The sequence below is a fragment of the Lipotes vexillifer genome, unplaced genomic scaffold, assembly GCF_000442215.2.
Source record: "Lipotes vexillifer unplaced genomic scaffold, Lipotes_vexillifer_v1.1 scaffold687, whole genome shotgun sequence".
Classification (NCBI taxonomy): domain Eukaryota; kingdom Metazoa; phylum Chordata; class Mammalia; order Artiodactyla; family Lipotidae; genus Lipotes; species Lipotes vexillifer.
The window spans coordinates 501,138-524,590 of record NW_006782674.1 but is presented as its reverse complement, the minus strand read 5'-3'; the positions used below and the strand labels follow the sequence as shown (position 1 = coordinate 524,590).

At 54.7% G+C, this 23,453-nt stretch overlaps 1 protein-coding gene across 3 annotated transcripts in view; it reads left to right on the top strand.

The window, feature by feature from the left end:
* The window catches only part of PLXNA4 (plexin A4), a 382,796-nt gene that overhangs the window by 345,665 nt on the left and 13,678 nt on the right, over nt 1-23,453 (top strand). For all 3 annotated transcript variants that reach the window (XM_007455355.1, XM_007455356.1, XM_007455357.1), the window contains 7 exons: nt 2,940-3,208; nt 4,970-5,036; nt 5,969-6,115; nt 10,668-10,827; nt 20,152-20,255; nt 20,786-20,885; nt 22,010-22,200. In XM_007455355.1, coding sequence (XP_007455417.1) covers nt 2,940-3,208; nt 4,970-5,036; nt 5,969-6,115; nt 10,668-10,827; nt 20,152-20,255; nt 20,786-20,885; nt 22,010-22,200 — 1,038 coding nt within the window. The remainder of the gene's footprint in view (nt 1-2,939; nt 3,209-4,969; nt 5,037-5,968; nt 6,116-10,667; nt 10,828-20,151; nt 20,256-20,785; nt 20,886-22,009; nt 22,201-23,453) is intronic.

Below are 23,453 nucleotides of genomic sequence, written 5' to 3'. Positions count from 1 at the left end.
TCTTTCCCTGCAGGTAGCTTCGCTAAACCTTCCTTCCCAGGGCCCTGAGCCTTGCTGCCCAGAAGGAGTGTGCAGCCAGGCAAGGGAGTCCAGAGCACATCCTCCTCCTCCTCTCCAGGCGCCACAAGCCAAGCCTGCACTTGGCTCCCGTGCCCTCGACGGACGGCCACCTGAGCTCCAGGAGGCCCTGCACGGGGCGCTTCAGGGAGGACTCAGAGCTGGCCTTCAGTCACCTCCCAGGCCCAGGGGTAGGCTAGACAGGCCAAGGACGCGCAGGATGGACGGGCACTCAGGAGCCAAGCAAGCTGGGGTTTGGCAATTCTGCTGGCTGGCCTTGGGAAGCCACAGTAGCTTCCCTGAGAGGCTGTTGAAAGAGGGTCACGAGAAGGCTTCATTGGACCAATGTGTACAGTGTGCCAAGACTGTCCTTTGCCCATGGCGGGAGCCCAGAAAGTGGCATTGTCTCTTATTATCGGGACAACTTAGAGGAATGTCTTCTGAGAGGTCTGAAGGAGAGGGGAAGTAAAACGGGTACGCCTGCGTGGGAGGGGCTGTCTTGGAGTGGGGGGCTGGGCAGTAGGAGACAGACATCTGGGCAGATTGAGGCCCCACACCATGGCACAGTGAGGTGGCCATGTCTCCCTGCTCTTCCCTCAAGAGCCGCCGTGGAGTGGGGGACTAGCGGGGCCGGGCAGGAGGCAAGCCAAGGCTGGAGACCTTGGGGAACCAGAGGGTCTCCAGGAGGGGCTGTGCTGACAGCCTGGCGGAGCCGCCGGTGGCCTGGCCGGCACCACCCTGGCTCTGGTGAGCTCTGCTCTCTCCTGAGAACTGCCTGGAGAGGTATCAGCCTTCCGTGTACCAGCACAGCTGTGTATCAGCACAGCGGCAAAGGAAATGCGAACGGACCTGTTTTGGAAACATGCATGTTCCTGACCTGTGGGAGCTGCTGATGCCAGGCAATGCGGGTCAATGCGAGTGTCTCTCTGAAGAGTTCAGGGGTCCCCCCCACTGAAGGGGCCTTGAGACTGTTGGCCTCCCCAGTTTAAAATCTTTAGAGTGAAGCAGGATGAAATTGCTGCCATTCCGTAACTGGGCTGTGATGGTGCTGAGGCTTTTCACACATCTCGTTCCGTGCTCTCAGGAGTCCCAAGAGGGGGCAGGACACGGTGCCAGCTGCCCAGTTCATGGCCCGGCTCTGACACTTCTCTGTCTTGGGATCTGGGGGAAGTTCCTTATCCTCGTGGGACCCTGGGGTAATAATGGCACCTACCTCGTAGGCTGTTGGGTGGATTACATGGGTCAGTATTTCTAAAGCATGTGGAACTGTGCTTGGCATAGAGTAAGGTCTGTATACATATTAACTGCAGTACCTTCGCGTTGTTGATAAAGGAACTGAGTCTCCTAAGGGTCCTGCAACTCATAAATGACTGTGATGAAGTTAATGCAAGCTCAGCGGACTCTGAAGCCGTGTTCTTTACTGCTCCATACGGGACACTCCTTCCCAAGGACCTGGTGCATCTACTCTCCCTGCCCCCGCCAGGGGGGACACATCCCTCAAGATGAGGCTTCGATGGCACCTCCTTTGGATGCCCCACCTCCTCCAACATGCCACTTCCCACCAGATGCCCTGCTCCGTGTTCTCAGAGGGCCTTCCCTCCAGGGCAGAGGCTGTGCTTCATTTTTTAAGTGAACTTTTTGTTCTAATGGAAGTATACAGACAGAGCAATACACAAATTATCAGAACACAGCTCAGCGCATTTTCCCCGAGTGAACACAGCCATTAAGCCAGCACACAGATCGAGAAGCAGAACGTTACCAGCCTCCAAAAGTCCCCCTGTGCCCCGTTCCAGTCACAGCCGCCCCCAGAAAACCCTTTTTTTCCCCATTGATGAATTTTAATTGTTCTTCTTAAATCTGGATTTAAATGGTATTGTCCAGTATGCTGTCTTTTGAGCGTGGCTTTTTTCTTTCAATATGTTTGCAAGATTCATCCCTGTTACTGTGAGTAGCAGTGGGTCCTTCATCCCTGTTGCTGTGCAGCATCTCATTGGGTGAATGCACCGCAGTTCCTGGAGCCTTCCTATTGTTGCTGGACCTCTGGGTGTTTCCCATTTGGGGCATGACGCATGGTGCCGCTGTACCTATTCTCGTGCATCTCAGAGACGCATCCTCCTTGCACAGCTCAGTCGCTGGCTCGTGTTTGCCGAGTGGATGGTGCGCCCTTGCACCCTTGCACGGACCTCCCAGTGAACAGAAGATGCAGAGGCAGGAAGATAACACCTTCTTCCTCCCCTTCCCCTGCATGGAACAGGGTCTCAAAAGGAATCCCTAAGAAAACATCAGATGCTAGAGTTAGGGAGTGCCTGAGAGGCTCGTGGGCTTAAGCTTTCTCTTTTTTCAGGTGAATGAACTTGGGCCCCCAGAGAAGTAAAGGGGCGTGTCCAAGCTTATATGGCGTGGGGATGTCAGAGCCCACGTGGAACCCAGAAGTCCTGACTCTGAGCCCACTGGTCTGTCAACAGGACCCCCAGGGCCAGAGACAGGTCAGCATTAGGTTAGCCAGAGGCCCAGGTTTGGTGATCCCCCAGCAAGGGTGTCACTCACAGCAGCCCCGACCTCCTGGAGTCCCTACCTGGGACTGTTACGGTGGTCTCCAGTGGCGTGGGGTCCCCTTGTCAACGCCATGCTAACGATGACGTTCTCTCTGTCTCTAGAGACAGTGACCTGCCTCGTGGGCTGTGATGGAGGTTAGGTAGGCACCAAACGTGGCGCCTGGCTCTAGATAAGGACTTGGTGGCATCAGCCAGCTGGCCTGTCGTGGGTCAGTGGGAGGGTGGGAGGGTCAGCAGTGTGCACGGCCCACCCGGTGGGGTGTCCCTGGGGCCTCGCCCCTCTCGGGCGACAATTAAGACTCCCGCACCCCTGGGTCTCCCCCGCAGGTCCCGGGCTACCGGCAGGAGCGCGTGGAGAAAGGTCTGAAGCTCTTCGCTCAGCTCATCAACAACAAGGCATGCCTGCTGTCCTTCATTCGCACGCTGGAGTCTCAGCGTAGCTTCTCCATGCGCGACCGCGGCAACGTGGCCTCGCTCATCATGACGGTGCTGCAGAGCAAGCTGGAGTACGCCACTGACGTGCTGAAGCAGCTGCTGGCTGACCTCATAGACAAGAATCTGGAGAGCAAGAACCATCCCAAGCTGCTGCTCAGGAGGTAGGGGTGCGGCCGCGGGGTGTCCAACCCAGCCCGGCGCACTGGCCTGGCCCTCCTGCCCCCAGGGAGACCAGGGCAGGGCTCCCCGGAGCAGCCAAGCCCCCCAAGGTCAGGTACTGACCTGGCCAGAGGCCAGGGTGCACCCCTTGCCCTCTTAGAAGAACCTGTCCATCATGTTGGTGCCTCTGACTCAACCACGGCCCATCTGCTCACCCCGTGGTTTTTCTTCTGCCCCTAAATCCACTTTCCATTCAGCTCCCTCTGCTCTAACCCTCCCCTGATTTGACCCTCTCTTTCAGAGGTTTTCTCTTGTGCACTCTTCAGAGGTCATCTTTCCATGCCCTCACCTTATCTAAGTCAGAACTTGAATCAGGGGAGATACCTCAGGGCCTCTCTGGGAGCCCACCTCACCATCTCAAGTTGGGAAACTTTAGCCCCTGCAGCTCTCACTGCTGTCTGGTAACAGGAGAAGCATCAGCTGGGAGGTTGTTGGAAAGGCAGAAGCTCAGGTGCCGCCCCACACCTGCTAGATCAGGATCAGCATTTTAGCGAGAAGCCTAGGGGATCTGAATGTGTGGTGAAGTTTGAAAAGCACTGGTCCAGTCTGTGGCTGAATTCGGTTTTAGCGGCACCTTGCCTGATGCAACACAGCAGGCACTTCCTGGCACCTGCTGTGGGCTCTGCCCGGGTCCAGGGTCCACCTCTCAACACCGTGGGGTGCCTCATCCTCGACACCGTTGAAATCTGCATGGTCACGTGTGCAGAAATAACCATATACCGTGGCTTTGCCTTATACGGAATCGGGACCCTCTGCCTCTGTCTGCGCTGCCATTCCAATTGTTCATGTACTTGAAGGCCATTGCAACCAAAAGTGTCCAGTAATGCTGCTGTGGTGTTTTCACTTCCAAAGTAAAAGAATAAATGGGTTTGGGTAGCAGCGTGAAAGATGCAAAGTAGACTCAAGAATGAACCCCCTGTCATTGCAAATAAAACACTAGAAAGGTTCCCAGGAGAAGTTCCAAAGTGCGTGGAAGCCTTTTAAATAGGACAATTTGGGCATCTATTGGAATGAGCTGGGTATCCAGCTCCATGTTACTACCTACTCTGGGAGTCTTTAGCTTAGGGGATGGGCTCAGTCTAGTCTATCTGGCCTTTCTCCATGACCCTCTTCCCCTGCCACCTTCTTTTCTATCCCTTGCCAAATGAGTATCTCCCAGATTTTTTTTTAATTTTCTTTTCTTACCCCAGGGAACACACCTATCCTATAAAGTTCTCTAAGGCTATCACCGATGTGGTAGCTGTGAGCCACATGTGACTATTTAAATCTAAGTTAATTTAAAGTAAATAAAATAAAAAATTCAGCTCCTCAGGTGCACTAGCTGCATTTCAAGTGCTCAGTAGGCATCTGTGGCTGGTGGCTACCATGTTAGACAACACAAAGTGCTACTGGGCTATTTCATCAACCCCGAAAGTGCTCTTGGACAATCGGACAGGGCTGCCCTAACGCGTTCTCACAGAAACTCACCCGGGAGCCTGCGCACAGAAGGTCATCTCCCCGCTTGGTAGGCAAAGCTTGTCTTATCATTATGGTGTGTCTAGGAGTCCAAGGAACTCAGGTATCCCTTCGGGTCTTAAGATTTGGCCTGAAAGCCTTAAGCAGCAAGCGCCGTGCAGATCCCCCTACCCTCCCAGCCCCTGAGGTCTGACCAGCTGCCTCTGTCTTTGTCTCGCCCGGCTGGGTCCCTCTGTGACTGGTGCCAGGACCGAATCGGTGGCTGAGAAGATGTTGACCAATTGGTTTACTTTCCTGCTCTACAAGTTCCTCAAGGTACGATTGGATTCTGGGGCATCTCTGGGCCTTACCTCAGTTTCCCCACCAGCCTGGGAATGAACCGGCATCCCCCCTGTTCCCTCCACGGCCCCCAAGTCCACAGGTGCTGGGGCCTAGCTCCTAGAACCCCGCCAAGAAATGTTGTTTCCCTTGTCATGGAGGGGAGAGGCTCCTGACCATCTCAGGAGGCAGAGACCCACGGTCAGGCCTGGCTTGCGAGGCACGGTCCGCACAGGCCGCTTTCTCACAGGTGAGGGATGAGCTTCTGAGAAGACCCTGCATTCCCATTTCAAGCTGAAAACAAGTCACCCCGTTTTTTCCTCTTGCTCTCCTCCTGCCCCTCCGGCCCCAGACTTCACTGAGGCTGATGAGGGTCCTGGGCAGGTACGGGAGCGCGTGTGGCGGCAGATAAGCCGAGGACATGCCTGGGAGGTGGAAGAGCTGCTCGGCCTCCAATTACTAACTTGTTTTCTAAGGAGTTCACGCCGCCGAGGACTGACCTCTGTCTCTCTCTCTCTCTATTTTTTTTTTTTTAAACATCTTTATTGGAGTAGAACTGCTTTACAGTGGTGTGTTAGTTTCTGCTGTATAACAGAGTGAATCAGCGACGCGCATACATACATCCCCATATCTCCTCCCTCTTGCGTCTCCCTCCCTCCCTCCCTATCCCACCCCTCTAGGACCCCTGTCTCTTGATGGGGCTGCAGAGAAAGCAGTGTGGAGTGAGGGCGGGGAGAGGGGCGGAGAGGGTGCCCGGGGGCTGGGGAGATGAAAAGAGAGCTCAAGAATGGCAGTGGGAAGGAGCAGGAGAAGAGAATTAAAACCGAGGCGTGGAAAGCAGCCCTTCGGAGAGGCAGAGGCTGGGGGAGGCCGGGCTCCGCACACCTGGGGCCCGGGGTCCAGCCAGCACTGCTCCTCTCTGTGTGCAGGAGTGTGCCGGGGAGCCCCTCTTCTCGCTGTTCTGCGCCATCAAGCAGCAGATGGAGAAGGGGCCCATTGACGCCATCACGGGCGAGGCCCGCTACTCTCTGAGTGAGGACAAGCTCATCCGCCAGCAGATCGACTACAAAACCCTGGTAAGCCAGCCTCCCAGCTCCTCTGCATGGCTCTGGTAGGTGGGTTCTGGCCCTGCGCAGCCCCTGCCCAGCCGAAGGGATGGTGGAAATGCTGAGGACCATCTTCTCTAACGCCTCTTTAATGCCACTGCTCTCAGCCACCTCTCTGGGCGCCCACTGCACGGGGCCAGCCTGGTGTTCCACCTGTGCCAGTCACTCCATCTGTGCCGGTCACCCCGACTTCCTTGTCCTAACATGCCAGGGCACCTGGATTTGAGGACCGGTGGCTCACACACACCTGAGCAACAGCAAGAGACTGGTGTGCTTTCAGGCCGGTGCACTGGATTGTGGGGCAGTAACCCCTTGCCGACAGCTGGCTGACTAATCCCAGGGAATGAACTCCTTCTCAGCAGTTCTCCCAGTGGAGAACCCACACTTTGCAGACCAGTTCCAAGCAGGTAGCATGCGGAGCACGGAAGAGGGGAAGCCAGAAATGGTTGCTCGTGGTTCTGAAGGTCGCACCTACATGACCCGAGCTGTAGGATGGGAGGCCAGGCTGGCCTAGCGGTTTAAGGTGTTTGTCCAGGGAACAGGGGGATCCCCTCAGTCAACGTTACACTCCCTTTCCTGCCAGAAACAGGCATCCTAGGAGGCAGCAAAGCTCAGCATTTAGGAGCACGGGGTTTGGAATCGGGCAGAGCTGGATTGGAGCTATGACTCCTTCTGACCAGCTGGGGGATTTGGGGCTTAATCTCTCCAAGTTTGGGTGGTTTTTTTTTTTTAATCTGAAAAAAAAAAAACAGGGATAGTAATAAAAGAGGGATAATGACAGCATGTAGCTCCCAAAGGCGTCCAGAAGATGGAGTGGGATCTGGTGTACAAAGCTGTGAGCCCAGGGTCAGCCCACTGCTGCCTCACGGGGCCTCTGTTTCCTCTTTCCCGCCATGACTGTCCGCTGGCACCCACTGTCTCTCCAGGCGGGGGAGCTCATGCTTGGGCTTTCCTTGGAGAGAGCTGTGATCTCCCACCAGGTCTTTTCCAGGAAAGAGAAGAGGAGGTAGAAGAAAGGAGTGAGGAAACAAGATAAAAGATAAAATGTGGAGGGTGGTACGTGGGTGGAGCCCAAGAATGGAGGTGGAAGAGACAGCAGTGGTGTTAAAGCGGACAGAGAATAGATGGGATTTAAAATGCAGTCATTGGGAAGTGAGACACATGACAGGCCAAGGCATGGCACAGCCGGGCAGAGGTCGCGAGCCGAGGATGAATCCCAGACCCCGAGGCCAGCTGGGGAGACATCCCTGCCACTCTGAATAAAGCCAGTCCTGCTGGCTGGGCGTGATGCGACCCTGATGCACCTGTCGCACTCCATCCTCAGAGGGCCCTGGGAATCCCAGCAGGCATCTCAGCAGATTTGCCGGGATTGGCTCAGTTGACGAGGCTTTGAGGCAGCAGGGTGAGTGAGGGCCCTGCTTCTTTGCAGTCGTGGTCTGCTCTGGAGGAGAGAGTTAGAGGCTCTGATTAAAATGGGAAAGTAAGGGCTTCCCTGGTGACGCAGTGGTTGAGAGTCCGCCTGCCGATGCAGGGGACACGGGTTCGTGCCCCGGTCCGGGAAGATCCCACCTGCCGCGGAGCGGCTGGGCCCGTGAGCCATGGCCGCTGAGCCTGCGCGTCCGGAGCCTGTGCTCCGCAACGGGAGAGGCCGCAACAGTGAGAGGCCCGCGTACCGCAAAAATAAATAAATGAATAAATAAATAAATAAATAAATGGGAAAGGAAAAAAAAAAAAACCTTCCAAAAATAGAGACCAGAATCGATTTCTTAATGAGCTAGAACTACTGTTGAAATGTCTCCTGCCTGGTCTCTCCCTCTCCCTTCCTTTCCCATCTCATCAGCGGCTCCCCAGTATTGAATCCAACACAGTTTTAATAACACCCTGTCCCCAAATTGCAGCATCCTTTATTCCAGAGGCCAAACTACTGTTAGCACACCCAGCCTGGTTGCAGGTGACTGCAAGAGAATGTGAGGAAATTGGAGTGGGTCAGGGACGCGCATCCATTTGAGGTGGAAAGAGTTGGGGAAGAGGCACCGTGAGGAAAGGGGAAGGAAATTACAGTTGTCCTGCTTGGAGAGGAAATGGCTGCGGGGAGGTTCCATAGCCATCCTCAGGCCTGTGAAAGGAACCCCTCCACGTGGAAGGGGGAGCAGCCTGGTGGTGGTGAGAAGGGGCCAGGAAGAAAGTGTGTTAGCAGCAGCAGATAGGGCTGACCCGAGACTCCGAGATGAAGGGGTCAGAAAAAGACAGGATGGCCTGCAACTCAGCACTGGCTGGAGGAGCCCAGGGTACTTTGGGCCAACTGATGGTAACCTTGTGCTGGGCGGAAAGGGTAACCACAAAGAGTGAGACAGGTGCTGAGAGGCTCAGCCAGCATCACTTGACAGTCAGATGCACCAGCTATGTGTTGAGTGATGAATTAGATTGAACTTGGACTCGCAGGCCTAGGGGCCTGCTGCTGGGAGTGCCCAAGGGCATAAACTGGGAGCCTGCTAGAGTGCTAGGTGCTCACCTGCGATCCTGCCTGAATGCAGAGTCTCAGACCCCATCCTCGACCTCCTGAGTCAGAATGTGCGTTTTCACAAAACCCCTTTAGAGATTCTATTCACAGGAAAGTTTGAGAAGCACTGACCTAGCAGAACAAACCCCAGGCAGTTGCTCTGAAATATCCAAGAGACCTGGGCATGGGGCTGGGGAAGGGAACTTCCAGGTGGAGCTGGGGCTTGGCCAGCGGCCAGGGGCTCCGTGGGACCACTGCTGCTTCTCTGGATGCCCTGAAGCATCCACAGAGTTGTTCTCATGGGGCCACCACGAACCCCAGGGGCAAGCAGAAATGTCAGGGGGGCATACTCAGGTGGCAGCCCCCGCTTCATGGTCTCACAGCCCAGAAAAAGCTGTGATACTGCCTGGGGGAGGCCAGGCTCCACCACTACCACTGGCCCAGAGCTCAGGACCCCAGGGCAGCACCGAGTACTAGGCTGTGCTTGGACATGGAGGGGGGCTGGGAGGGGTCCCGGAAGGCTCTTAGGAGGCAGGGAATGTCTGGGAGAGGGCACACCGGAGGAGCACGTGGTCCAGAGTTCCTTCCAGCATTGTTTTCGGTTTAAAACATTTTGAGGGTGACAGTTCGGTTCTATAGATTTAGGAGGTTCTCTTCTTAATGGGATGAGCATGTTCCCGTGGGAGCTCACAGCAGTCTGCTCACTAATGAAAGGCAGGCGTCCAGGGGCCAGGGTTCTGACTGCCGCCACGTGGACCAGGAACGGGTGGGGATGGGCAGAAGGCTGTCGTCTGGATCTGCAGACCAGACGTACGGTTGGGAAATGGTTGGCGGGGGAGGCGGTACAGTGAAGGTTCTGAGAAGGGAGCGCACAGAGGGCGCAGGCAGCAGGGTCAGACAGGGGCTGCAGAACCCGGCTCGGCGCGGCCACCTGGCAGCACCTGTGGCTCACAGCACCCACCCGGATCCACTCTGGTCCACCCAAGGATCCCACGGTCTCACCACGGAGAGAGAGCCCACGCTGAGGACGGCAGGAGAAGCAAAGCTGTTAGAAATGGCCCAGAACTTTTTTTTTTTTTTTTAATAAATTTATTTATTTATTTTTGTTTGCGTTGGGTCCTCGCCGCTGCACGTGGGCTTTCTTTTCAGCCACGGCGAGTGGGGGCTGCTCTTCGTTGAGGTGCGCAGGCTTCTCACTGTGGTGGCTTCTCTTGTTGCGGAGCACGGGCTTCAGTAGTTGTGGCTCAAGGGCTCTGGAGCGCAGGCTCGGTAGTTGTGGCGCACGAGCTTAGCTGCTCTGCAGCATGTGGGATCTTCCCGGACCAGGGCTGGAACCCGTGTCCCCTGCATTGGCAGGCGGATTCTCAACCACTGCGCCACCAGGGAAGCCCTGAAGGGCACCTTTTTATTTTTAAAGAACACGGTAAGCTGCTTACAGATTCTCCAACCTCCAGTCAGCCCAGAAGTGTCACAAAAATTGAGGCACGTGAAATCTTTGGAGAAAGGAGCCAGATTCCCATGAGACAGAGTAATGAGAAAGACAGACCGACACACAGGGATGGGGGATGGGGATTTCAGAGGTGGGCGAGGGTCTGGGTGTGCTGCTGAGATGCTGTCGAGTGAGTGTGTGTGTGTGTGTGTGTGTGTGTGTGTGTGTGTGAGTGAGAGAGAGAGAGGTGGCAGGGGGATATTCAGTAGTGCCCGTTCTCTGACACATTGCCCCTCACTGCTCCCTCCTGCTTGGACATTGTTCCCTGTGATAAATCAGGATTTTAATGGAGTCTCTCGTGAAGAGGGGTGAAATATGCAGCTCCTACTCCTGCAGTGATGCTGAAGCTGTACCACTTGCCTGCTGCTTGTGGGGACAGGAAGGGTAGAGGGCTTGGCTGGGGTCGCCCCACCCCTGTCCAGTCCAACCTGCCAAGGCAGAGCCAGTCAGGATAGGACTCCGGGATGCGGCTGGCATTCCCAGGGCTCTCCATGCTGCCCTCCCCACTCACCGCCTCTCCCCACCGCCCGCAGGTCCTGAGTTGTGTCAACCCAGACAATGCCAACAGCCCTGAGGTCCCAGTGAAGATCCTCAACTGCGACACCATTACTCAGGTCAAGGAGAAGATTCTGGATGCCATCTTCAAGAATGTGCCCTGCTCCCACCGGCCCAAGGCTGCAGACATGGACCTGGGTGAGTAGGGCCGCCCACCCAGGGGGCTGTGCTGTGACTGGTTGGAAGCCCCTCTTACCGACCAGTGGAGCCAGGGTGCAGGGAGCAGGCGTGCGCGGCCCCCAGGAGCCCAGGAGGTGCACCTTCATGGCCACTTAGTGAGCAGTAAGCAGAGGGGGGACCTCAGTCTGCTGGTGATCTGACTGCCTCTGGGGTCTTTTGAGTAGCCGAGGGGTGGGAGTGGAGGTGTCGCATCGGCAGTGAAGAGGACTTAGTCTGAATCTGTGTGGCCCAAGGTCTTGCCACTACCTGCGTTGTGCCCCCAGGCCCTTCCTTTTGCCTCTGTTCTGCGCCTCTAATTTTTGCTGACTACCGAAGGCATGAGGGATCTGGGTCAGTGATGGAGGATGGAGAGAAAGGAGAGAGAAAAATGAGATGTGACAGCCTACTGGGGAGTAGGATGACATTTTATTTGAATGTTCCACGAATAGATCGCGTAGCCTATATAAACAAGGGCATGCCACTTAGGGCCAGCTGTCCTTGGATCCAGTTGTGGCTTGCCTGAGTGTTTAATAAGATTTCGTCCTGGGGAAATCCTAGTGGGGAGCCCCAGGCTCCAAAGAGGCCAGGGCTGAAGAGAGGCAGTTTGGCATCGTGGATCAGCATCAAACATGCCCGGGTTTGAGTCCTGGTTCCACCAAGTCCTAGCTGTGTGACCTTGGTCTAGTTACTTAACCTTTCTGTGCCTTAGTTTCCTTGCCTGTAAAATGGAGATTAATAATAGTGCCTGCCTCACTGTAAGGATGAAAGGAGATGATGCATGTAGAAGCCTCTAATGCACTGTCTGGCCCATAGTACGTGCTCAGTACTGGCTGCTGCTGTTACTGACTATGAAGATAATAGTGTTAAGGAAACGGTATGTGTCTGTCTGTTGGTCCTGGGCCTGGAGGAAAAGGTGTTTGTGTGTGTATGTGGTTGGGTCTGGAGATTGGTGGAAACATAGAGGTGGGAGGACCTCCAGAGGCCCCTAATCCATCCATCTGGCCTCTCTAAGCTGGCTTCAGCTAAGCCATCCAAGACAGATGGGCATCTGTGCTATTTTCTAAACTCCACAGGGAATTTGATCCCCTCCCAGTGCCTCGCCCCACCTGCCCCCAAATTCTGATGCCTAAAGACTCAGGATCAGGAATTTCTGCTCACTCACCTCAATTCTTACTGCTTCCCTTCCCCCATCTCCTCCTGGCTGGCTGTTGGCGGGATGTGTTTGGCCCTGTGCCTGGAGCTCCATGGCCCCAGGGAGAGAGACTGGCTGAGCATGTGCTCCCCTTCACTTTGGAGGTGTCTCTGTGTATGTTGTTTCTAGGACCAAGAGGAAGCATCTGTGAGAGTCTGCAGTGGGGGGGCGGGGGTTTGGGTGAGTGTGTCCATGTGTGTCCCAGGCACTGGTCCCTAGAGTTGGAGTGGGCATTTGTGTCTGTATGCGGGTGATTCTGCTGCCATGAACGTCCCACAGACTGATGGAGCCAAGGGCTCGCTTACAGAACCAGTGCAAGAGAAAACAGTTCCTGGGAAGGAAGACCCCTGTGTTCCCCACCCCCAGACAGTTCAGTGGGCTACTCCATAATGGGTCTCCCAGGGAGAGTTGAATTCACTAGGGTAACCAGGTAGCACTCACCATGCCTTTTGTTCATCTGTGGGAGCCATGGCAGGGTCCACCCTCGGCTTTTCAAAGTCCTTATCTGCAAAATGGGTGGGTGAGAGGAGAGCCCTGGCCTAGCGGGGCCAAGAGGAGGGGCTGTTATGAGAACCTGTATCTTTATGCCGAAGGTGTTTGGAAAGCTTGTGCCAGAGCGCAGCGAGAGCTCACGGGTGCGAGTGCATGTAGAATTGTGCGCTCCTGGTGCTTGGGAATGGTGTGACCTCCCATGGGGGAGAGAGACCATGTCGTGGCTGGTGGATGCTGCTCAAGACCAGCCCTCCCCACCTGGAAGCCCCACCCCCAGAGCGCGGGAGGGGAAGGGGCTGCTTTTTAACTTCAGAACATTTGCTGGGTTCTAGCCCAGCAAAGCATCATTAATGAAAGGATGTGATGCATCTGGAGTGGAGGCAGCAGCATCCAGAGCAGCCACGGCCGCTTCCTGCCGTCCACCTCCTGCCGCCCACCTCCTGCTGTCCACTTCCTGCTGTCTACTTCCTGCCATCCACTTCCTGCTGTCCACTTCCTGCCGTCCACCTCATGCCGTCCACCTCCTGCCATCCACTTCCTGCTGTCCACCATGAGTGAAGGAAGCCTGAGGGCTAAGTAGCAACCAGGACCTGCCTGAGAGTTGCTACTCTCTCAAGCTAGAGGCTGCTCAGGCCAGGGGCTGGGCCTCCAGTGACACAGTGCTCGCCAGGTCCCAAGAGGACAAAGGACCTACCTTTCCCATCATAGGAGCTGCTGGGGAGGATGGAGGGGCCACCCTGGAGGCACAAGGCCTCACAGCAGGGAGGGTAAAGGGGAGAAGACAAAGAAAGGAGGCAGTTTGAGTCTCAGGGCCCCATCCTTCTGGGGAAGGGGAGTCATACTGAACTTCTCACAAAGGCCTCCCATGATGGGTGCTCTTCTGAGGAATTTCCTTCTTTTCTATTAAGTCCAGGGTCTGGAGCTGCTCCCACAACTCTGGTCTTCTTTCTACCAAAGCCAGATAACAAAGATGGGGCCTCCTCGAGACCCAAATGCTTCTTCCGCAAGATTTGACTTGACTCAGTTGCATGGCCCCCAAGGAGAGAGAGAGGCAAGGCGAGTTTTTCCCATCATGTAGGTGAAAGTGCTTTGAAAGCAGTTTACAAATATAAGGTGTGATTATAATCAAAAATTAATCTATGCCAAAGGGACACATAGCACATAGGCACGGAGAAGACGCTGAGCCACATGCGTTGACAGAGGCAAGACAGCCAAGCATCCCCCCTCCACTTCACTTCCCTTCCCCCATGCCTCCTCCTCCTGTAGCTGAGGGCTTTGGGCAAAGACTGCCTTCCCCCTCCTGATGCCAAGCCCCTGGAAAGGCGAGGACATCTGTCCCAGGCCAGCTCAGAAAGAAGCAAAGGCATTTTAAGCTGCCTCTGTAATTGCCCCAAGTAAATCCAGCCCCAACCCCTCCCCCTGCCTTTCATCATCTGTGGTGCCTGGCCTGGCCTAGCCCCTCATTCCCGACACTTCTATTCATTGCTCCTCTGACTGAAGCTCTCCCACGCCACCCCCTCCACCCCTTCACCTGCTTTTCCAGGCATTAAGGAGCCAAGATGGGGAACTGTATTAGCCAGGGTTCTCCAGAGAAACGGAACCAATAGGATATGTTTACATAGAGAAAGATTTATTTGAAGGAATTGGCTCATGCAATTATGGAGGACTTAATTAATAATAGACTAGGAGGAGTCTGTTTGGGCTGCTGTAACAGAATACCATAGGCTGGCTGGCTTATAAACAACAGAAATTTATTTCTCACAGCTCTGGAGGCTGAGAAGTCCAAAACCAAGGTGTCGGCAGACTCAGTGTCTGGCGAGAGCCCGCTTCCTGGTTCATAGATGGCCGTCCTCTTGTTGGGACCATACATGGCAGAAAGAGGGCAAGGGAGCTCTCTGGGGTCCTTTTAATAAGGGCACTAATCCCATTCATGAGGGTTCCACCCTCATGACCTGATCACCTTCCAAAGGCCCCCACCTCCAAATGCCATCACATTGGGGGTTAGGATTCAACATGTGAATTTTGGGGGGGACACAAACATTCAGTGTCTAGTGTGGAGTCTGGCATGTCCAAAGTCTACAGGGTAGCCAGCAGGCTGGAGACCCAGGGAAGAGCCACGTTGCAGTTCAAGTCCAAAGGCAGCTGCTGCAGAATTCCCTCTTGCTCAGGGGAGGCCAGTCTTTTGTTCCACCCAGGCCTTCACCTAATTAGATGAGGTCCACCTACATTATGGAGGGCAGTTCACTTTACTCAAAGCCCATCCATTTAAATATTAATGTCATCCAAAAATACCCTCATGGAAACATCCAGAATAATTTTTGACCACCTATCTGGGCACTGTGGCCCAGACAAGTTCACACGTAAAACTAACCATTGTAAGAACCAAAGTGAAGGACACAGAACTTGCCTTTCTTTCAGTCTGTTGGAATCTAGGGAAGGAAAGATATTCCAGGCAGGAGTTAGGGACTGCGCTGGGGCAGGTGGGCCTTGGGAGTTTTCAAAGCCCAGTGCCAGGGGCTCCCTGCTTTGCTATATGTGAAGCTGTCCTCACCAAGCTGATGCCCCTTTCCACCCACAGGTATCGGGTAAGCTGATGCCCCTTTCCACGCACAGGTATCGGATATAGGTACCCCCTTACACCACCAAACTCTTCGACCAGCATATCATAAGAGCCTGCCCTGGGGCAAGCTCTGTGCCAGGCACAGAGGGACCAACGTGACTAGGAGTTCCTCATTGCTTCGCACAGTAGCAGGAGGCTGGACACTTGTCTTTCTGAGCCAAGGGACTCTTTGTTTCCTCCCTTCACTCCTCAGAGGAAATAACTGATGCCATTCTGTTCTACTGCACAGAAGACTGTGCCGCTCAGAGAGGCACAGAGCCTGGGCCCGGTCACACAGCAGGGAGGTGGAGAGAACATCCATTCCCTTTCCACGCAGGCTCCTCCACAGGCCGTGACCTCCAGAGATTCCTCTGGTTTAAAGCAAATGCCCCATCAATAGCCCCTACGCCACCCCTTCTGTCTGAAAGGGTATATTTTTTCAAATAAGTAATTCCTGTGTGCAATAAAAAGATACACTATCTTCTGAGTGAAATATAGAGTTCACAGCAGCTGTCGCCCCACTTTGCATTTTCCTGCACCTGATGGGAAGGACAGATAAAGATAATGGGATTTTTTTTCTTTTTTATTTCACCTCCCTCTCTCCCTGGAAGGTGGAAGTGTAACAAATTGGATTGTGAGTGTGTCTGTCCTTTGTGCTTGGAGCCTGGAGCAGGGCACGGGGCTGCGGGCAGAGCTTCCGAGGGAGGTCAGAGCCAGCAGTTTTCCCTAGATGCCTTGCATATGAATACCTGGGTCACCTTTCCTACCTAGGTCACCTTTCTTCCTTCCCACCGCCCACCCCCTGCCTCTTGAACTCTTCTTTGACACAGCACAGGCGTGGCACACCACCCTGGAGCGCCACCAGAGCCTCCTCCGCATTATTCTATATTCAGGAATATCCACTAAGCTCTAGCTTACCTCTCTTAAATCGAGTAGCAGAGCAGTCTGCTTTTTCCTTTAGCTCTCCGGACTTCCCTGAATAGCGACAACTAGCCGGTGCACAGCTCTTCACAGTCTACAACGACCCAAGGCTTTGAAAGCAGACAGCACCGTTCAATTTAGGAATTTCTTCTTTTAAGCACCACGTTTCCTACTTCGATTATTTTGTATTTTAGAACTTGCTCTCACCATAAAATTATACCTTTTTTATTTTAATTTTTTTAGAAGTTTATTAATTTATTTATTTTTGGCTGTGTTGGGTCTTCGTTTCTGTGCGAGGGCTTTCTCTAGTTGCGGCAAGCGGGGGCCACTCTTCATCGCGGTGCGCGGGCCTCTCACTATCGCGGTTGCGGAGCACAGGCTCCAGACGCGCAGGCTCAGTAATTGTGGCTCACGGGCCTAGTTGCTCCGCGGCATGTGGGACCCTCCCAGACCAGGGCTCGAACCCGTGTCCCCTGCATCAGCAGGCAGATTCTCAACCACTGCGCCACCAGGGAAGCCCTATACCTTTTTTAAATAAACCATATTTAGGTGGTCCCCCCTCCCATTCCTGAGTTAGTTTCCCGACTGTTTGCAGTGACACTGATTCTGTCCCGGCTCTTTTCTGATGCCGCTCCCACACTTGGGAGCGGCAGGGTGCCGAGGGTGTCTGGGCTGTCTCCTTGGGGCTCACCTGCCGACAGGTGTGCGGCGGTAGAGTCGTGTCTCCTCCTCCAGCCTTCTGCTCGGACCCTGGTTTGGGAGGTCAAGAGGACCCTGTGCAGGCTGGTGAGACTCTGCTCAGCGCCCCACGGGGAGGAATGGTGGCCCGGGGTGAGAGGGCAGACAGCTGGCTCTGAAATTGGTTCCTTGTGGATCAGCGGGGTTGACTCGGCCAGTTCTAACCAGCCTGGTGGGCGCTTCCTTCCCTCCTCATCCCTCCAGGTTAGTCCCTCCTAAAGCTTCCTTTGATGGGTCTGAGGAGAGATGGACTGGACTGGGGGTGGGGCGGGCAGGGGTTTGTTGCTGCAGAGCCTTAAGTGTCCTCAGCCTGGGGTGAGATGCTATACTTGTTTGTGTGTGTGTGTGCACGCGCGCACATATGTGTGTGTATGCACACGTGTGTGCCCGTGCACCCACCTGCATATGCACACGCCACAAGGGTCAGAGCTGGTGAGGCACCATGCTCCCCAGGGAGCTCAGAGTATGCACTTGAGGGGAGGCAGCTACCCGCCAGCATCCCAGTGTGGCCACAGCCCAGGTCCCAGTCTGGCCATCACGGCCCTGCCTCCATGCTCCCGACACTGGGTGGCTCACGCGCGTCGTTGGCACCACGCTACAGAGCTCCGAGTTGTGATGACCTCCAGGTCTGTCTTCCCAACCTGTTTAATTTCCCAGTTGTAAAATCGGAAGAATGAGTGATAATCACTTCAGAGAGCTTTCACTTCGGGCAGTGGACGTGCCCAGTTGAGGTTCTGGAGTTCAGCTCTTCCTTTGTCCCAGGTTCTAACAGCGCGGCTCACATTTCACCTCTCACTGTAGCTCACTGTCTGCCCACCATGGAGCAGCAACACACAGGTAGAAAATCCTTTCACTGCTTGGAAAATAAGCCACCGTTACTCGCTCACTTACCCTTTCCCTTCTTTCGTCTATTCACTCTTTCACTGATGTATTATTCATGTACTTACTGTGTCCCAGGTGCTGGGCTAGCCCTGTTGGTAGGCATCTGGCAGCAGCATTTTTGTACTCCTAAGGACAAGCCATCATTCCTGGACTGCCCTGAGGGGAGCATGGCCACACTCTGTCCTGGTTTTTTCGGTTGAGGACAGAGATGGCAGACTGACCTTCATCTGCTTACATAATTACTGGACATGATTCAGAGTCAGGGCTGCTGAGTAGGGCTGCACAGGCTGTGCACTGCACAACTTCAGGCCAGTTGTGGAACAACGAAGTCCTGTCTCTCGCTCCCAGATTAGTCACCAGCTGTCACTGCTCAGTCCCCCAGGCTGTGTGGCTTGTTCGCATCCCCCTGAGAGGTGCTACAATGCCATCAGCAAGGGTGCCAGTGCAGCTCATAAACCAGAAAGCCCCCACAGCCTCTGCAGTGAAGGAGACTCCTCTTCCCTTGCGTCCGGCCAGCAGACTTTGTGTCCAGAGCTCGGCCCCAGCTCCTCCTCTGGCCCCCAGGTGGGGAATGCAGACACTGCCTGCCTCCTGTACCCTCACCCATGCAGCCTCTGACTTACTGGCCCTGGCACTATTCACCAGGGAAGCGGGGAGACCCACGAGGCTTTATCTTTCAGGACCCACTGTGCGACTGGGACAAAACATGCCACTGCCATATCCTTGGCCCAGGCTGGTCTTCACCAGAGTCCCTCTGTACCACATAATTCGCGATCTCACCAGCTGGGAGATATTCTGCTTATTTTGCCCTAGCCACTCAGAAAACATGCACCCATACCTACCTGCATAAAATTTAAAACAAAAACAAAAAACACAACAAACAACACGACAACAACAAACAGAACACTGCTGACCACTTGCCCTCGTGAGGCATCTCCCCTTTTGTCTACCACCTTACCTGCCCCGAGGCCCTCACCTCCATGATCATTCCAGCTGTGCCATCAACAGCACTAAATGATGGGCAATCCCCAGAGACCTCTCAAGGCTCTTCCGCTCCCGCGAACACGCGTGGCATCCTCGTGTTTTCATTCCTGGGACAGCCCGACGCTACAAGAAGCTCTAAACCAGGCAGCAGACAAGCCCAGGAGCCGGAGGCAGGGACTTGGATATTCGGAGCATCTCTGCTCCCCCTAAGGGCAGGCAGCTCCCTTCCTGGGTCTGATTTTCATCTGTAGCACTGGTCATGCCAAGTGCACAAGGCAGGAGGGAATCAGTCCTGGACCCCCAGCTCAGTCTTGACAGGAGGGGAACAGAGGGAGGGAGGACAATATGTGTGTCTGCGAGCTGTAGGAAAAATCCGAGGCAGGGGTTAGACAAGGACTTCGGGTAACTCACTCCAGCCCCCAACCACGTGCTGCAAGACCCGGTGCTCTTGCCTGTTGCAGAATTTCAGCATCTGTGAGGCGTTGAATGGGGTGTAGTGGCTGCCTGGAAACCAGATTCCTGGCTTCCTGGCAGGAACACATGTTGTATTTGAATTGAAAAGGCCATTTTTCCTTTCTGGTGTGTGCGTGTGAATGTGTGTGCATGTGTAGACGTGTACGTGCCTGTGCACGAGAGCTGGCCTGTGTCTGGCATGCACCTGGGTCTCCACGTGCAAACGATTCAGGACTGGAATGTACGTGCCTCCATCTCCATGTGATTTGTACCACGTGTGGTGATGAGGATTTGGTAGATGAGAAACAGTCTCCTGTTTTCCCATGTGGGATCCGTCAGCAAGCCCGTGTGTTGTAGGTGTCTGGGCCCATGAGGAGAACATGGGATGTAAGCGTATACCTATGGCATCAGATAATTAGGTGTTGGATACATCACCAAGAGGCTGTTATCCCCATGAGCTTTGTGGGGACGAGGCTGTTCTTGGGCATGAGAATAGGTTTTGCTGGTCCCTCTATACGCTTTTACTCAGTCTCCCAGCCAAGGGTGGCCCACCTGCCAGCTTTCGGGTACAGGATGCACCCCTAGAACAGGAACAGGGTGCACAGTGACCGAATTTGCAGCCTTGGTCTCATCTCATTAGCTCCAAGACCTTACAGTCAAGCAAAGAGTACGTGATGGTGATGACACCGCCTTGCATGTGCTTAATACTTTCTTAAGTGCCTTCACCTGCCTTTTTCATTCAGCTAATAAGCAAAGACTTCTTGCAGATGTGGCCACTGCTGGGAACAGGTGGGCCACGGGGGTGACGTTATTCCTACTTCTGTCACGTAGTTTGTTGGATGAGAACCAGAACTGGAATTCAGGCCCCCCCCCCCACCTGTGCTGAGAGCTCCTGCACCCCTCCTCTGGGAGTGTCTGCTAGCACCTCTCTGTCCGTGGATGCACCCCTGAGAAGGTGCCATGTACGTGCCTGCACAGGGGTCCTCAGGATCCCATGGGAGGCCCTGAGGACCTCTCTGAGATGCGACTGCTCTCCCTACAGAGTGGCGACAAGGAAGCGGGGCGAGGATGATCCTGCAGGATGAAGACATCACCACCAAGATTGAGAACGACTGGAAGAGACTGAACACCCTGGCGCATTACCAGGTGAGGTGACCGTGGAGTGGAGAGGGGCCGGCGAACTGGGCAGCCAGGTCCCTGGGAGTCTCGGTCCTTGAATAGCAGGGCTGCCCTGAGGCTCGTACCAAGCCCTAAATCCACTTCTCCACCAGCACTGCCTGTGCCCTTAGCGACCCAGGGACAACATGGCCCCCAGCCAGGAAACCCTGACCTCCTTGGAGATAGGTTGCCAGGAGCGTGCTTCCCACAGGGCATAGGCACAGACCCTGTGGTCCCCGGAGTTTAAGGCTGGGTGCTCCCCCAGGGAAGCATCGAGACAGAGGGTGCTGGTGAGAAGCTCTTGCCAGAGTTGCTCCAAGAGTGAACCCCAACATAGACTACGATTCTGTATTCAGATCTGTCGTGCTGCATCAAAGGAAAGCTGACAGCCTCCTTGGTCCCCTGGTTCTCGATGAGGCACTGATTGCCCCTGAGGACCACGTTCATCCTGGCTTGTCCTGATTTCCTGGGGTGGCAGAGTTTCTGTGCCCAGGCCCTCACCTGCCTTTTCCCGGTAGGTGCCGGATGGTTCTGTGGTGGCTTTAGTGTCCAAGCAGGTGACAGCCTACAATGCAGTGAACAACTCCACCATCTCCAGGACCTCGGCAAGTAAATACGGTGAGTTCATTGAATCATGCTGGGGAGAGGATGCCCTGAGCAGCTGTTGTCATTGCTGGCAGCACTGCTGGAAGGCAGCAGATGCCCGGGATGGGGCACGGGGGTGGGGAGTGGGTGGGGGGAGTCAGGCAGGCTGGCCACCAGAGAGGAACTCTGGCCTGGAAAGGAGGCTTCTGGTTCCGGGCAGGGGCTCTGATGCAGGCGCAGGACCTTCATCCTCAAAAACAAGAAGAAAGTCTAACCTTCCTGAGCATCCTACAGTCTCTAAGATGCTTTCACACTTGTGATAACTCTTTATCAAACGTCAGGTTCATAATAATCAGTGAATTAAATAATTATTATTTCCCCCTCTTATGCAGATTAGCAAATTATAACTCAGATGCTCAGAGGCTAGATGACGTGTAAAGGGCACACGCTATGAAGCAGTGGAGGGAAGGTACAGACCCAGGTCTCTGCTCCTCGGGGTGGGAAAAAGGGCGCCGGATGTGGGCTGGAAGCCTGGAGTGCCTTCTTACCAGCAAAACAGGGATTGCAAAAACTACCAACTTCACGGGATGGCTCTGGAAAATATATAGAAGGCAACATAGAACGGGTGCCCGCACACAGTGGGGCTTTGCCTCTTCTTTCCTGCTCAACACTCATCTCACCACACCTCACGTTTCAGCAATTAAGTGGGAGGAATTGGTCCAGGCGAGAGGGGCGGATGAAGGTACACAACTGACAGGGTGATCACTAAGCTGGTCAACCGTCATTTGGGGAGACAGGATCCCTGCTCTTTCATTGGTACTCAACTGGCTGCACAGAGCACATCCTGAGACTTGAGAGCTCTTATAAGGAAAGTGTGAAAAAGGACAAGCTTATATTTTTACAAATTGAGTAACAAGGGCTGGAGAGATGCAAGTGCAGGAGGGAGGGGAATCCGAGTGGGTGGAGGAGCCACAGAGTGTTTCCGGAGGTGGTGGGCGAGCGCCCCAGATTCAGGAATGGACGGAAGCGAGGCAAGGTGACAGCGCCTGTGAATGCAGGAAGGATCGGAGTTGGCCTTGGCTGGAGCCGAGGTGTGTCGTGAGTAATGGGCCGGAAGGCTGGGTGGCCTTACCCGCGTGGGGTCCTTGCATTGGCAGAAAACATGATCCGGTACACGGGCAGCCCTGACAGCCTCCGCTCACGCACACCCATGATCACCCCTGACCTGGAGAGTGGCGTCAAGATGTGGCACCTGGTGAAGAACCACGAGCATGGGGACCAGAAGGAGGGTGACCGGGGGAGCAAGATGGTGTCTGAAATCTATCTGACACGACTGCTGGCCACTAAGGTATGGCTAATGCACAGTTACTCATTTGCCTCTGCAGAGAGCAGAGCCGAGGCCAGTCTCGGGAGTGAGGGACTAACTGGGGTGGGACTGCCTCACCTCACAGGAATGCCAGAGCTGGCAAATCCCTAGCATCTCTGCTGGTGCCCCCTCTCTCATCCACCCATGCAGGCCCTGCTGATCAGTGCCGGTCTCTTTCCCAGCACAGAGCCTCAGAATCCTTCTCAACCCATTGCTGCAGCCAACCCCACCCATACATCCGTGCTGGCATGCCGTCCGAAGTTTTGATTCCGTCCCTTCTCTTGCCCTCGCTCAAACAGAGAGACACTAACCACGTGTATTCGTAGTCTTCTGCCACGCCTAACGGAAGAATGACTATTTCTCTGGGGTGTCGTGATGGAAATTGGGCCTCCATCAGTGACTTTCCAGGCACCGTTTCTAATCCTGGTTCACGGATCCAGTATGGGTGGGGTTGGCTGCAGCAGTGGGTTGAGGAGGAGTCTGAGGCTCTGTGCTAGGAAAGAGACCAGCACTGACCAGCAGCATGTGCATGAGTGGATGAGAGAGGGGGCACCAGCAGAGATGCTAGGGATTTGCCAGCTCTGGCGTTTCTGTGAGGTGAGGCAGTCCCACCCCAGTTAGTCCCTCACTCCCGAGACTGGCCTCGGCTCTGCTCTCTGCAGAGGCAAATGAGTAACTGTGCATTAGCTGGCGCGAATAATGCCTAAACAGAACCAGCAGATTGTGTTTCTCTGCTCTGACCGAGTGAGTTGTTCATTAGCATTTGTGAAAAGTGCTAAAATAACACCATCAAAGGGTGTTAAACCAAACCGAGTTGTTGGCAGAGGAAGGCTTCCTTAGGTCCAGTTATCGGTGTTATGTCTATTTTCTACGTGCCGGGGAAACGTAAAGCTCCTCGAGACAGATGCAGGCGGGCAGGGGGAGGGTGCAGATTTCACATATGCACTTGCAGGATTTCACCCAAGCAGGCGTGGCTGTGCGCTGTCCTCCCTTCCGCCCGCCATCTGGGAGGCCAGTGGATCTCAAAACCCAGCCTCAGGGCTTCCCTGGTGGCGCAGTGGTTGAGAGTCCGCCTGCCGATGCAGGGGACACGGGTTCGTGCCCCGGTCCGGGAGGATCCCACATGCCGCGGAGTGGCTGGGCCCGTGAGTCATGGCCGCTGAGCCTGCGCGTCAGGAGCCTGTGCTCCGCGACGGGAGGGGCCACAACAGTGAGAGGCCCGCGTACCTCAAAAA